Source organism: Convolutriloba macropyga, chromosome 4 (assembly GCF_964194025.1).
Source record: "Convolutriloba macropyga chromosome 4, txConMacr16.3, whole genome shotgun sequence".
In the NCBI taxonomy this organism is placed as follows: domain Eukaryota; kingdom Metazoa; phylum Xenacoelomorpha; order Acoela; family Convolutidae; genus Convolutriloba; species Convolutriloba macropyga.
The window spans coordinates 7,467,985-7,482,604 of NC_134471.1; the positions used below are offsets into that span (position 1 = coordinate 7,467,985).

Below are 14,620 nucleotides of genomic sequence, written 5' to 3' on the forward strand. Positions count from 1 at the left end.
TCATAATGCAACTCACGATTGCAAGAACTATAAATCCAGCTTCCAATTCTACTAACAACAGGTACCAGCTATATAACAGTAGGATAAACAACAGAAATAATCAGGATCACATTACAGCTAACAATATTATATAAAATGGCGAATTTCATCATTACAGGCATCTTTCAAACTTATTGATTAGCAGCACATTGAGCACAATTTTCACTCACCGGAAACATGTATTATTACACATCAGACTAAAATGTAAAGGAGAAGCAATGTCCGCATTACGAATATACTTAGAAAAATATTTTCATTATTGATCAAGCTAATTGTTCAAGCTAATTGATTGCACAGCAACTCTAGCTAAAATAATACAATAGATTTAAAAACATCATAGTCGATTCAAATGTGAGTCAATCCTATTTCTGTCAATGCGGGTACTGCAGTTTTTCATTTTTGAGAAAAGCACCCACACCAAACGTCTCAACTTCTGACTTCTAAACTGACACTAATTTCTCGCAACTTTAAAGTCGAAAACGATTCATTTTCATTTTTTCTTGCAGTTAGTTGAAATGCCTATAATTTCCCCCAGCCCGGTCACGATTTCGTTTGTTTTTAAGAGATAAGGGATCTTACCAATTGCAAAAGTACAAATATCACCATAATCCCAGTTTCCAATATTGGTTAGAATTAACGTTCGATTACAGTTGGTTTTCCATAAACTAAAAATGGCGAATTGGATAGTATAATTTTAGTTTTCCCGCTCAATGTACTTGTCATTGATGGAGAGGACAAAATAGACCGTGCCAACTACGAGACCCCAATAGGCCTGAAACACCATGGCCACTACCAGCAGCATCTCACTATCAATGTATGCTGGCAGCATTGTGCAGATGTATTCCAACAGCAGCAGGGGAAATAGGACCAGGTACTTGATCTAAACAATAAACAACCCTCTGACCTCTGAAAAATTGAGAACTGTGTCCCACACACATGTGAACCATTTTTTTCTTTCATTACCGTGTCTGAACAAAACAATGTTTGATTCTGCACTGATAATGGTTTGTATTGTCAAGAGGTGATACTATATACTAAAATTGATACACTTATAAAGGTGTAAAAGTGTAAAGGGAACGTAATAGCTTCAGAAATTGTTCTTTAATATAGAACGACGAACGTCGGATGAACTGCTCTTGAACGACAGGCGCGGTCAATTCAATTTAGAAGGCACGTAGCTTAGAAATGTTTTATGGGTGCAAATAACATCCCCAAAGGGGTTCGAACCACTGACCTCCAGTTTGGCGAACCACTTCCTTTATTTCAGAAAGAGAGCAACTTAGATCACTCAGAAATGAAGAACTAAAGTGTAAAGAATCACTCAAGAAGGCAAAGAATATTCTAGAGCAAATAAGCAAAAACAATCGAGTGAAAATTTTGCATTAAAAAAAGACCAACACGTTTGCAATAATTGCTTCGAACGTCGTACGAGAACAATTAATAACAATCTCAATTTTAAGCAACTTAGAAATTAAGTTCAGAGAAGCATAAATATTGGTCGTGTTTCACAATGTAGTGTCATTTAAAAAAACATAACCGACTAACGTTGGCCGAATTGCTCTCAAACGACCGGCGAGCGGTTGGCTTCGTCAGTAGCTAGCCACGGTTTAGTCAGGCTTAGCATTAGTTTAATTGAAAGCGCGTGAGTTGAAGGGGGGGGCAACGGTCGGAGGGGGGTCTTGCAAGGGACCCTTACGGCCTGAACGATGTGAGCCGCCCTTCACACCATAAGTAAAAGTCTCCGAAACAGTTTCTGTGAATCCCATACTTGGAGACTAGTGAGAACTTAATGCCCACTTGGCGGCACCTGTTTATCCCGTTTTTGAGGACGAAAAGTCGAATGGGTCAGACGAAAAATCGCAATAAAAAAAGACCAACAGGACTAATATAATTATTAAACTTCGTTTGAGAGCAATTAATCAGTATGACCAAAGTTTTAATGCTCAATACACGCCCCCAATTATTAATCGTCCATTTCTCTAAGCTCTATCACCTTCTTAATGTATCTCAACTTTTCAGCAATCACCGTTGCTTTCTTGATCCTGCCGTTTTCATGAAATTGATCTCCCAGCTTATTGGGTGAGTCAAAACGAACAAACATAGCCAGCAGATTGCCGGAAAATAGCTGCGATAGACGCATGTGGCATTCCATGAATTGAAACAACTAAAGAAATAAGATAGACAGATCGAGCAGCAGTCCTTTAATAGACCACTAGACTTTTTAGGTTAGATTCGGACCGTCAATTTTATGACACATACGGTCTATAAGGAGAGCTTTTTCAAAATTGATATTCGAAATCAAAAACTCAAGACTAATATTCAAGAATTAGAGCATATAAGTTTGCAACAACTTAGATGCACACTATTGATCTTTAAGAAATATGTTCATAAAATTTAAAGTTCCATAAGTGAGTTCAGAAGTCAATTTTTTGAGTGAGGTAAGTCAAGCAATTGACCTAAAAGCAGAAATGACGTCACGCAGACAAATTTGAATTGCAAAGCAATAGAAGTCATTGAAGTTAATTCAAAGAAGTCAATTCCAAGAAGTCAATTCCAAGAAGTCAGGTCGTAAGAATCATCGATGGAGACGACGAATTAAAAAAACCTAGCAGGACAAGCCCTGAAATTCAATTCAAAGAATTGAACGAAAAACTCAGACGTACTCTACCTCACCAGCAGATCAATTGAACAATTTCAGCCAGAACACAAACAAAATCATCTAAAAAAATTGAGAAACTAAAAGAATCAAACCTAAACAAAAATATACTCATTACTAAAACTCTTGAGGCTTTTAAACCTAAGGCAAAATTTTTTCCCTTTAAAAAACCCTATTTCAAAAAGACGATAAAAACCAATCTTTGTTTCTGAAATCGGTCCAGTATTATATCAGCAAGACCTGAAAAATATTCATTGGCCCTTGAAAATCGATTAACTCGAAAATGACCAAAAAATTAAAAGAAATCAATTCCAAATTATAAGGGAATGTTGCTGAAAATCGTGATATAATTATCTGCAGAATCATTTCTGTGTCTCTAGAGGCTATCCAGTAACCCAATTCTAAACTTTAAAAAACTCATAGGCTCATAGATCGATAGACAATAATTTTTAAAATTTCAAACTTCAAAAAATAGAAATTTGTTCTCTTAAAAGGATGAAAGCCATTCAATTGCCCCCTAGAAACTATTTAATAACATACTATCAAACACTGGATGAAGTTACCAGGCTACTGAGGCAAGGAAAAATAAATAAAATACAAATATTTTGAAAAAATTTGAAAAAAATTGCAAATTTTATTTCAAAAACTTCTAAAAGTCGAAAGGTTGAATTGATGAAAACAAATCCATTGAAACTAAAAACTATGCAGTAACTTTGTATTAGAACTTGGAATATGTTTTCTCGCACTTGAGAATAGACGAATATCAAAAACTGACAAAAATTTTAGGAGACCTTAAAAAAAATTGCAGATTTTAAAAAATGCTAAAATTCGAGACATTAAAAAGTTAAAAATCATTCCATTGTTACTAGCAACTATGCAGTGCCCTATTAACAATTCTCAAAAGAGATTGCCTGGTCCCTGAAGCTGAAAAAAACTGAAAAATAACGAAAATTTTCAAAAACCTGAAAATAAGAATTTTGTAAAAAAAAATCGCTAAAATTTGTGATATTCAAAAAATGAAACCTACTCCATGACAACTAAAAATTTTTCAGTAACTCATTATCGAACTACTAATGAGGTTTTCTTACCCCTGGGACTCAGACAACTTGAATAATGACAACAAATGTCAAAAAATATGAAAAAATTGCAAGTTTTGTCAAAAAAGGCTAAAATACATAATGGCGAAAAGTTGAAAAATATTCCATTACCACTAGAAACTAAGCAGTAATCTATCATCAAACCCCTTATCAAACCCTAGATGAGGTTTCTTGACACCTAGGGCTAAAAAACTCAAAATGACAAAAATTTTCAAAAAACCTAAAAAAAATTGCGAAAATTAGGATCAGTTTGCGTGTTTGTGTTTGTAGTACCCAAAAGATATAGCTCATGAAATGGCCATAACAAGCAATTCTGTCTCGCAAAAAGCTTTCATCAACTTTTAGAAATTTCAACCTAAGACTAATCAAACAAAAAAACTCAAAAAAAAATCACAAAGAACATGAAAAATTGCACCATTTTGAGCCCAAAAACCCCTAAAAATGACCTTTTAACCTTAAATTAAGGCCATCCCAGCAGCTGCACCACTATAAGCACTTGAAGGACTACTAAAGCCCACTTTGGGCCTCTAATGAAACTTAATGCCCGTTGGGCTTTACTGTTTATCCCGTTTTGAAAGATCAAAGTCATTGAAAAATGTGTGAACACAGCGCACCAATCCAATTCAAATTCTTTGAATTGTAAAAAACCACGATGTCCCCAATAATAGCCGCTATCGCTCCGCGACTATTAAAAAGATCACTAACAAGCTGTCGCATTGGGTAGTAAAGTTTATCAATTTGGGCCTCAGAAATAGGGTGAAAAAAAACTCTGGAGACGTCAACATATAAATCTCAATCATCTCATTTAATATTTACAATCGATAGTCACGCGTAAATGACATCGTAGCCAAGCCCAACCCCGCTAGTTGCACAAACTGAAAGAACAGCAGCAAGACGACTGAACGCCATTGACAGCCATGCGTTGCGCCTAAATAAATTACACATAAATTTTAACTTCCAATTTTTTCTTTTTAAATCACAATTAGCCACGAAGTAAATGGGAATTAACCACAGCTACCCAGTCACAAACCTGAATGACAGCAATTTACAGAAATGACAGCAAAAAATTAGAGCTGCTAAAACATATCCGGCAGATTGCCGCCGGAAAATAGCCGCCGTTGATCCCCATAACCAAGATTGGGATTGAAAAAAAACTAATGAAAAAAATGATTTTTTGTACACAAAAAATTTTGAAGTGCGATTTATTTTGATGTCATTTTGGAGCTGAACATAACCCTGTTTTGTAGAGACGACACAAGAGAAGGTACCAGTACCAACAAGCATTAGAAATGGTAACTAAGTTCGAGTAAGGGGCATCTAAAATTGGGCTTTATGGGTTTATCCCGTTTCTATTTCTGATTTGGTTTTTGATACTGACCCTGTTCATTATGAACTGCTTTGCTGAGCACCTGCTGTCTAAAAACACTTTGAGCAGAATGAGAGAAGAGTAAAGATTTCACGCAAAATGTTAACAATCTGTGAAACAAAAAAAGCGGAAAATTTTTATTCGACAAGGTAAAAACGTAGCAGGACAAGTCCTGACGTAAAATTCAAAGAATTTTCATTGACTAAACAAAAAAGCTAGACCCAGAAAGGACTATGAGTGAACTGCGAAAACCATTTCTAAAAAAATCAGATACAATAAAAAAACAGAAAATCAATGTCAAAATGCCGCATGTGAACAAAAAAACCACTAGCGAGAAAGCGAATTTTTTCAAACACCGTTTTCTCAATCTACTTCAAAATTAGAGCGAAAATTTTCACGCCGCAAAACCACTCGCTTTTCCGCTCCAGTTCCTGTTTCGGCGTTACCAAAATCACTACTCCAATTTGGTTTCAAAAGTCATGAAAATGTGTGAACAGATCTTAAAAAAAGACAGCGCCCCAATACAATTCAAAGTCTTTGAATTTAAAAAAAAATTAGGCTCACTATAATAGCCGGCTGAGAAGCCGAGGGCGGCTATTAATAGAAAAAAGTCAAACTATCAACACTCCAATAATTTTTCCTAATTTCAGATCAGACTAAGAATTTGACATAACTAACCGTACAACACCTAGATCAAGAACAGCAACATCTGTTGGACATTGTTCTGGGTCTGGTAAGTGAATGGATCAACAATTTACTTGGATATTAAACTCAGGGCCAAAACTAAATTTTTATGGAAAAACCAACAACTGGTCCTTCCACAATATAGACATCGCTCAATTGAGAAATCAAGACGCATGCAAATGGAAATATAACCGACTATCGTTCAACGAATTGGCTTGGAATGACAGGCAAGGGGTTGATTACAGCCAGCCTCAGTTCAGCAGTAAAATTGATGGAGAAGTGCAAGATCGCCCTTTAAACCATCAATATCTGCCTTTTGAAGCGTCTCAAAGTAGCTTTGGTAAACCGTACAAATACAACTTAGTTACGATCTAAGAGATCAGTTCAGACTTAATAACCTCGTGCTTTATCAGTTTATCCCGTTATAAGAGACGGACAGTCAATTTAAATAGCTCAAGCGACCGGAAAAATATCCTAAATGTGGTAGCTACAAAATCAAAACGTTCATGCAAAAATTTTGAATAAAAATAAAAGACGCTTTTACAACAATTGCTTCAAACTTCACACGAGAGTAGTAGATGATACCGGCTAGGGTGGCATACAGGGGGGGGGGGGGGGGGAATTTCAAACTAAGAAAAAATGTCCCCCTATATTTTAAGCTTTGATGCAGTGGTATGATATCCGCTTCCCATGCACTAGATCCGGGTTCGAATCCCGGTGGGGCAAGAATCCTTTTGCAAGTGTCCCCCCCCCCCCCCCTGTATGTCCCCCTAGCCGGTATCATCTACTACTCACGAGAGAGTAAACGAACAGACAAATTGCTCAACTTAGACGAATTGCTCTCAAACAAGGGGCGGTTGCTCGTCTTATTTCAAAGCCCTGATCCAGGGGGTCTTTGATTCAAGCCAGCTCTGTTTGAGATGAGATAAAGCGAGCAGTCAAACCACTCAATTTAAAATATTTTCTGGGAGAAATGAATCGATCAATAAATTTTTGATTCAAACTGTGTTCGAGAGCAATTAACTAAACAAAATGCTAGCCAAATTCTGCCAGTTGACCCCTTCAACCACATCTTAGTTTATTTAGCGATGATAGATTGTCCCCTCTCATTGGATGTGCAAAACTCGTTTTCAACAATTAAAACAACTAAAACAAAATGAGCTGGCGTTTTTCCGTTGTCATGCAAATTGAATTATTACTGTATTACAATTGCCACGCGTTAACTGGACTCGAACTGGTGAAACAATTTGTTGATTGCGATGCTCGAACTTTCAAACAGCTGGCAGATTGCCAGAAAATAACCGCGATAGCTTCGTAGATCTGCAGTCTGGACAAATTGCTCTTGAACGACAAGCAGGGCAATTTAATTCAGGTGGGGCTGTAGCAAAGAAAACTTTTTTATGGGTGCAAAAACACTCCGACTAGGGAGGGATTATAACCTACGATCTCCTACCCCCTGAACTCAAAGCACTTACCACTCGGCCTTTATCTATCAGGGCCTTATTTCAGCGTTTACCATCGTTCCTATTTTTGCAATGCAGGTTTAATTTCTCAATAAGCGGATTTGCATAAAAAAGACACACACGTTTACAATAACTGCTTCAAACTTCGTTCGAGAGCAATTAAAACAGGAAGAAAGAGAAATTTCTCTTATTAATTGATGAGATTTTATATTTTGATTAAGAATCTAATTTAATTTTTTTTCAATTAACTGCCCTCATTAATTTCATTAACCTTTAATTAGAGTGACATACACTCAGTTGATCTTATGTCTTTCAATTAAGGTAACGAAAATCAATCTGAGAGAAGGGAAGTCATTTTGAGAGATGTAATTCAAGTGTGACCAAGATCACGCGAATGAGGAAAAACTCGCTCTAATAAGAGGGACAAAAAGCGTCACGCATGCAATTCAGTCGAAATTGCATGAATGAATAAAGGAGAATTTTAGTGAGGCCGAGAAAACAGAAGTCCGGATGATAAGGCGAAACAGAAGTCCTGTGGCAAAAAAAGAAGTACAAATCTGGGGCCGTTCAGAAGCCTGCCAATTGAACAATGAATATAAAACATAAATTGAAACCGTTCTCAGCAATTAGAAACTAGATTTCCAACTTAGTTCGAGCGCACTACTCTTTATATTTCCCTCAATCTTCGTCCTCAGCATTTAAGACATCAATGAAAATAGATAGCACGATTGATGGAGCCAAAATGTGGTTTTTCAGACACACACTGATAATCAGCTGGATGAATCACCGGAAGTCGGGGTCGAAACCCAAGATTCTTTAAATCTCATCGTCTGGTTAATCAGCTGTTGGATTGAAATAAGTGAATACCTAACAATTCCTGAGAACCGAGAAAGAACAGCGAAATTACAGTTTTAATTTCAACTTCTTCAATCTATCTATCTCTTCTCGCTTTAATTACTTTATATCAAGTGGTTTAAACACAGCAGTTCAGCAACATTGAGGAGTACCTAATAGAGCGTTTAATGATAAACATAGCCGGCAGATTGCCGGAAAATAGCCGCGATAGACGCTTGTAGCCTTCCATGAAATGAAACAAGAAATAAGATGGACAGATTGACCACCAACCCTTCAATAGACCACTAGACTTTTCGGTTAGATTCGAACTGTCATTTTTATGAGACACATACGCTGTATAAGGAAAAAGCCCTAATGGACCTTTTTCAAAATTAATATTCGATATAAAACCTCAAGACTCTATTACTAAAGGAAATAGGGCATATAAGTTTGGCACTACTTAGATGCACACTATTGACCTTTAACTAGTAAATGCTCATAAAATTCAAAGTTCATTAAGCGAGTTCAGAAGTAATTTTTTTGAGCGAGCTAATTCACGCAATTGACCTAAAAGCAGAACAATTGACGTTACGCACAAATTTTAACTACGAAGCAATATAAATCACTGACATTAAAAAGTCAATTCCAAGAATGCAGGTCGCAAGAATAATCGATAGAGACGACGAATTAAACAACATAGGACAAGTCCTGAAATAAATATCCAAAGAATTGAATGAAAATAACTGACCAGCAGACCAATTGAACAATTCCAGCCAAAACACAAACAAAATCATCTCAAAAAGTCACCTAAAACAATCAAACAAACTAAACAAAATATACTCACTCCTAAAACTCTTGAAGCTTTTACCCCGAAGGCAAAATTTGATCTCTTTAAATATACCTATTTCAAAAATATTTTCAAAGCCAAATCTTAGCTCAGAAATCGGGCCATGATTATATTTGCAAGACCTGAAAAAAATTCACTGGCCCTTGAAGATCGATTAACTCAGAAAATGACAATATCTTTTAAAGAAAGCAAACCAATGGCAAATTTTAAAGAAGTGTTGCTGAAAATCGTGATAGTCATTTCTTCGGAATCATTTTGTGTCTAGGGGCTATCCAGTAACCCAATTCCAAGCCTGAAAAAAACTCATTGGCTCAAAGATTGATAGGCAATAGTTTTAAGAAAAATATTCAAAAATAGAAATTCGTTCTATTAAACTGTTGAAAACCATTCTATTGCCCCCTATCAACTATTTAATAACATACTATCAAAACATGGAGGAGGTTACTTGTCTTTATTCAATAAAACTGAATAAAAGACAAATGTTTTCAAAAAAATTCTAAAATTCGAATATCAAATTGCTAAAAACAATTCTGTTGACACTAACAACCATGCAGTTCCACGGTCTCTTCATCAGGCCGTATAATAGGTTTTCTGGCACTTTGCACAAATTGCCAAATCTTAAAATTGCAGATTTTATCAAAAAATGCTAAAATTCGAACAATCAAATGCTGAAAACCATTCCAATGTTACTAGAAACTATGCAGTGCCCTATTATCAAAACTGAAATGAGATTCCCTGGACCCCGAGGTTCAAAAAACACAAAAAAATTTTTCAAAAAACATGAAAAGAATTGCAAAAATTAGTATCATTTTGAGTGTTTGTTGTACAAAAACTTATAAAATGGTCATAACCAGCATTTTTATTCTCGCAAAACAACTTCATCCTAGGACAAATCAAACAAAAAACTCCAAAAACATGAAAAATTGCACCATTTTGAGCCCAAAAACCCCTAAAAATGACCACTATACTTAAATTAAGGCCATCCCAGCAGCTACAACACTCTAAGCACTTGATGGACTACTAAAGCTCAAATTGGGTCTGTAATGAAACTTTAAGCCCGCTGGGCTTTACCTGCTTTTTGAAAGATCAAAGTCATTGAAAACATCTTCAAAAAAATCACAGCGCCCCCAAAAAATTCAAATTCTTTTAATTCTAAAAACAATGTCCCCAACAATACCCGCTATCGCTTCGCGGCTATTAAAAAAATATAGAAATTTACATGACGACCTCTACAAATGAGCGCAACATACCCACGAGTCAAAGCATCTGTTCGGTTTTGATTTAAGTTTTCTTATAGTACGAAAAAAAGCACATTTCGGTTCATAAACATACCCGGAAGATTGCCAAAAAATAGCCGACGCTGATTTCCATAAACACGATTGGGATTGAAAGAAGAGAAGAAAATTGAAAAATTATTTTTGCAGAAAAAGTTTTAAAGTGCAAACTAATTTGATGTCATTTAGTAAATGAACATTTTCATTTAGTAGTTGTTTTATAGTGAGACGATAAAGGAGCTAGCATCAATACCAATAAGAATTAGTGATGGTAACTAAGACTTATAAGAACCAAGTTCGAGTGGCGTACATCTAAAACTGGGCTCTATGGGTTTATCCCGCTTCATTCTGATTTCGTTTTTTGATACTTCCTCTGTTCATTTTGAATTGCTTTGATGAGCAACCGCTGTCCAAAAACACTTTCACCAGAATGAGAGAAGAGTGAAATTAGCCTAGCGAAGTTAAAAGATTTCACTTAAAATATTGATTAAGCTGTGAACTAAGGTAAAGCGCAAAATTTTTATTCGACGAAAAAAAGCATAGCAGGACAAGTCCTGACGTACAATTCAAAGAATTTTCATTGACCAAACAGAAAACTAGACCTAGAACGGACTATGAATGGATTGGAAAAACGACAGAAAGAAATCCAATCCAAAAAATTGAAAAAACAGTAAAAATCAAAGTGAAATTGCCGCAGGTGAACAAAAACCACTAGCGAGAAAGCGAATTTTTGTTCAAACACCGTTTTCTCACTCTACTTTAAAATTAGAGCAAAAAAGTTTCACGCCACAAAGCCACTCGCTTTTTCGCTCCACTTCCTGTTTCAGCGTGACCAAAATCACTAGACTTCAAAAATCATGAAAATGTGTGAAAAGATCTTAAAAAAAGACAGCGCCCCAATACAATTCAAATTCCTTAAATTGTAAAAACATAGGAGCACTATAATAGCCTGCTGAGAAGCGGAGGCGGCTATTAAAATGTCCCTCTTTACGATAACGTGGATACGGATAATTGCAATAGTTATCTGAAGTGATGGATTAGATGATGTTAATGCTTAGCTCTGCGGTAGAATATTTACCCCCTGTAATGGTACTTTATAATTGTAATTGACAGCACCACGTTTTCTCTGGCGATGCAAATCATCATCAGTGCAAAATGCAGATTGATTGTTCACAAGGAATGTTAACAAAAATTGTTTACTGGGGTGAGAGCTAACCATGAGCGGTGTTCCACCTTCAGTTAATATTGAATGTGTGGTGTTGGTGGTGCTGCAGCTGAACGTCAGAGAATCAAGCTAATAAGCTTACTTCACTGACGCCAGTGTTGGTGGTATTTCAAAAAAGACCCTTGAGTTATATTTCCGTTGTCACGATATGCCTGGGCTACCCTTTGCCCACTGTTGTTCTTTGGCAACAGTTGAAACTTTCGTGAGATTTGCTTCACAAATCTCCTTTTGCTACCGCGAAAAAGTCACCCATTTCCTAGCCATTGAATTACTAGCACGTGTCTCCTGGTACAAACCACGAGCTGCTCAAATTTGAAAATTACCTGATGTGGATTTGACATGTGTCCACTAGTAATGTTCAAGACTGTCAGTGCCAACGTGTAAAGATTCACTCCGATAGGTCCTATAACGAAAGGGATCTCCCAGTATAGCGGCGTAATCCAGCATACATTGGTAGAATTGTACAACCAGTACAGTCCAAATCGTCCCATTGACATTACAGCCCCAATCAGGGCCACAAGCAACGGAGCCACCCAGCTTGACATCATGTAGAGAAATGGTGGCATTAAATCTTTCCTCTCCAGCTGCAGGTCATAACCCGTCACGAAGATCCACATAAATGCTGAGTCCTGGCACAAATGAATGAAGGGTCCCAAACCAGAGCAACGGGTAAAAAATTTGACACAATGGAACCCCTGTTTGAACCAAATGAAAATGATCACAATCAGGATGTTGCTCTCAAAGGTTGAAGCCTTTTTGTCATTCATTGCAGATCGCTTCAAGATAATCAGAACGGAGAAGAAAACAAACGAGAGAATCCATCCCACGAAATAAACTGTCGTCGTGATTAACTCCTGGTTTTCCGACGCAAACTTACAACCTACCGGCTTCTCTCGAATCTCAACGTCATAAGAGCGAAAGATTTCACTCGAGAGCCTTTGAACACAGTTTGGAACTTTTGACACGGCCCAACACAGATCATCAACAGGTAGCATTTGACAGACGTCATACTCATACATTTTACTCTTACGGCCAACCCAAACTTTCAAACCCTCATCGGGCAGAAGCTGCACGTGATATCGCTCGCCCACTTCTGTTTTATTCCACCCCATGTTTGAGGCAAAATCGTCCTCTACTTGTTTCGCACTTGAATTGCTGTCCATCCAATAATACGGTATTTGTTCTCCGCAGTTGTTATTACCTGAAAAATCTTTTCATGGACCATTTTCAGATATGACCAAATGTTAAAATCAAAAGTACTGATCTCAAAACAATATTCAGTAAAAAAACTACTTGTGGGTTATCAGTTTTGCGAAAAAGCCAACGCACAAGTCTATTTTTTAAAATAGATCAAGTAGGTAGAAGTTATCGAAAACTGATTTGGGGCGTTCAATACCTAACGCCCTACATCATTATAAAAATAAAGCAAATTTAATTTGGCAACGTCCCAATAAGAATAATAAATGGTTGCCTATTCTTAACACAAGGCAATCTATGGACACAAAACCCAAACGCCTCGAAATTAGCTCACCTGCAATATTCAACTGTCCCGTCATATCCTTGTAACATTTGCGCACATACACGCCAGTTTCAGTTCCCACTCTATACAATGCCTCGCAATTCTTGGACATTGTGTCCCAAATCTCTCGAATAGTCTCTCCCACATTTCTGTCCAGATTTCTGGGGAACTTCGGAATACTGTCCAGTGGACATATGTAAGTCGCATCCCACAGCCTCACTTCCCGTAGCGAGATGCCATTGCACACAGCACAGTACGAGTTTCGATATGTCACGCCTGTAACGTCACAGAGCAATTGTTTAACCCAAATCTGCGATTAAATTGATGTCAGACAACAGCATAATTCTGCCCCCAATTCTTTTTGAATAACCGATTTCATTGTGCATAAATACTGGGGGTAAGCAAGTACGCAATATCTATCACCAGATATGGCTTCCTGGACTAAAATTAAAATACTTCATCATAACCTATGTAGTGACCTTGACTTCTGTGCTACCAGAGCCAAAATTATTAACATATAGAACAGAACATGCAAAATAATCAAAACCAAGAGACTGATACCAAGACAAAATGAAATGATGATTAGCAATGGCCACATTTGCGCAGAGTTATATATATAGTTGTGACATGGCGCAACAACGTTAAAGGCACAAGCCATTGACTGAAGCCGGCCAACACTCGAGGCCAGCCCAAAACCATACCACCCCATCAGTAGTATAGTGTGAGTAGATCTCGCGCATTTTTGGGAGCCGGTCATTAACCTATTTTATCTTAATGTAATATTGAAAGGGTTATTGTGTAAACGGGGAAAAACTTCTCTGAATCTTAAAAGCTTTATTAATGGAACTTTTCATCTTCTAATGGATATGTCCAATTTTAAATGGGTCTGTCACCAACATTCAATAGGTTGTCAAAAAATTTCAAAGGGATTAATTTATTCACTGCTGGATTCACGAGACTAGTTGTTTAGAAAGTGAATTTCCCCGCTCAACAAAATATCATTCCAACTCTTTTTGCTTCTTTATTCAAGTTACTGTTCTTTATAAAATATTTCAGACTTGCTTATCATATTTCAGATATTCGACTTCAGATTTCAGATACCCTGTCTCTCATAATTGAAAACAAAAATTCTTTCAATTTGAGAATTTTTTCAGAACTGACTTATTAACGCTTTCAAATTCGATCCAACTCTTTTCTCTTCTTTATTCAAGCTACTATCCCTTAAAAAATTTCAGATTTCCGTATCATATTTTAGATATTCCACTTCAGATTTTAGATATTCCGTTTTAAATATTCAAAAAAATTGTTTGCAAACTGCAAATCTTGTTTGAACTGTTTTATTAACACTTTGAAATTCCTATAGCTTTTCAATCAGCCTATTTGTTAATTTTCTAACTTTGTAGTTTAGAAAAACTCTATTTCCTGGAAAGGTAAAGTTATACTGTTCACTTACGATAGTTTGATAAAGTATTCAATATGATTCAGGAGCTCGTATTTCATCGAAAAAGAGATTGTATTTTTTTTTCTTGTAGAGTCGGAACGAATAAACGAATTTTTCCATTTAGTTCAATTCGATCTTTAACTTTATCACATTTTTCATAAGTTTGAAAGTTAAT

At 36.5% G+C, this 14,620-nt stretch overlaps 1 protein-coding gene across 1 annotated transcript in view; it reads right to left on the bottom strand.

The window, feature by feature from the left end:
* The window catches only part of LOC142337446 (uncharacterized), an 82,763-nt gene continuing 68,143 nt past the window's right edge, over window positions 1-14,620 (bottom strand). Inside the window, exons 5-6 of the mRNA XM_075386674.1 lie at window positions 11,809-12,686; window positions 1-919 (exon numbers count right to left, since the gene is read on the bottom strand). Of these exons, the coding sequence (XP_075242789.1) occupies window positions 734-919; window positions 11,809-12,686 (1,064 nt within the window). The 3' untranslated portion in view covers window positions 1-733. The remainder of the gene's footprint in view (window positions 920-11,808; window positions 12,687-14,620) is intronic.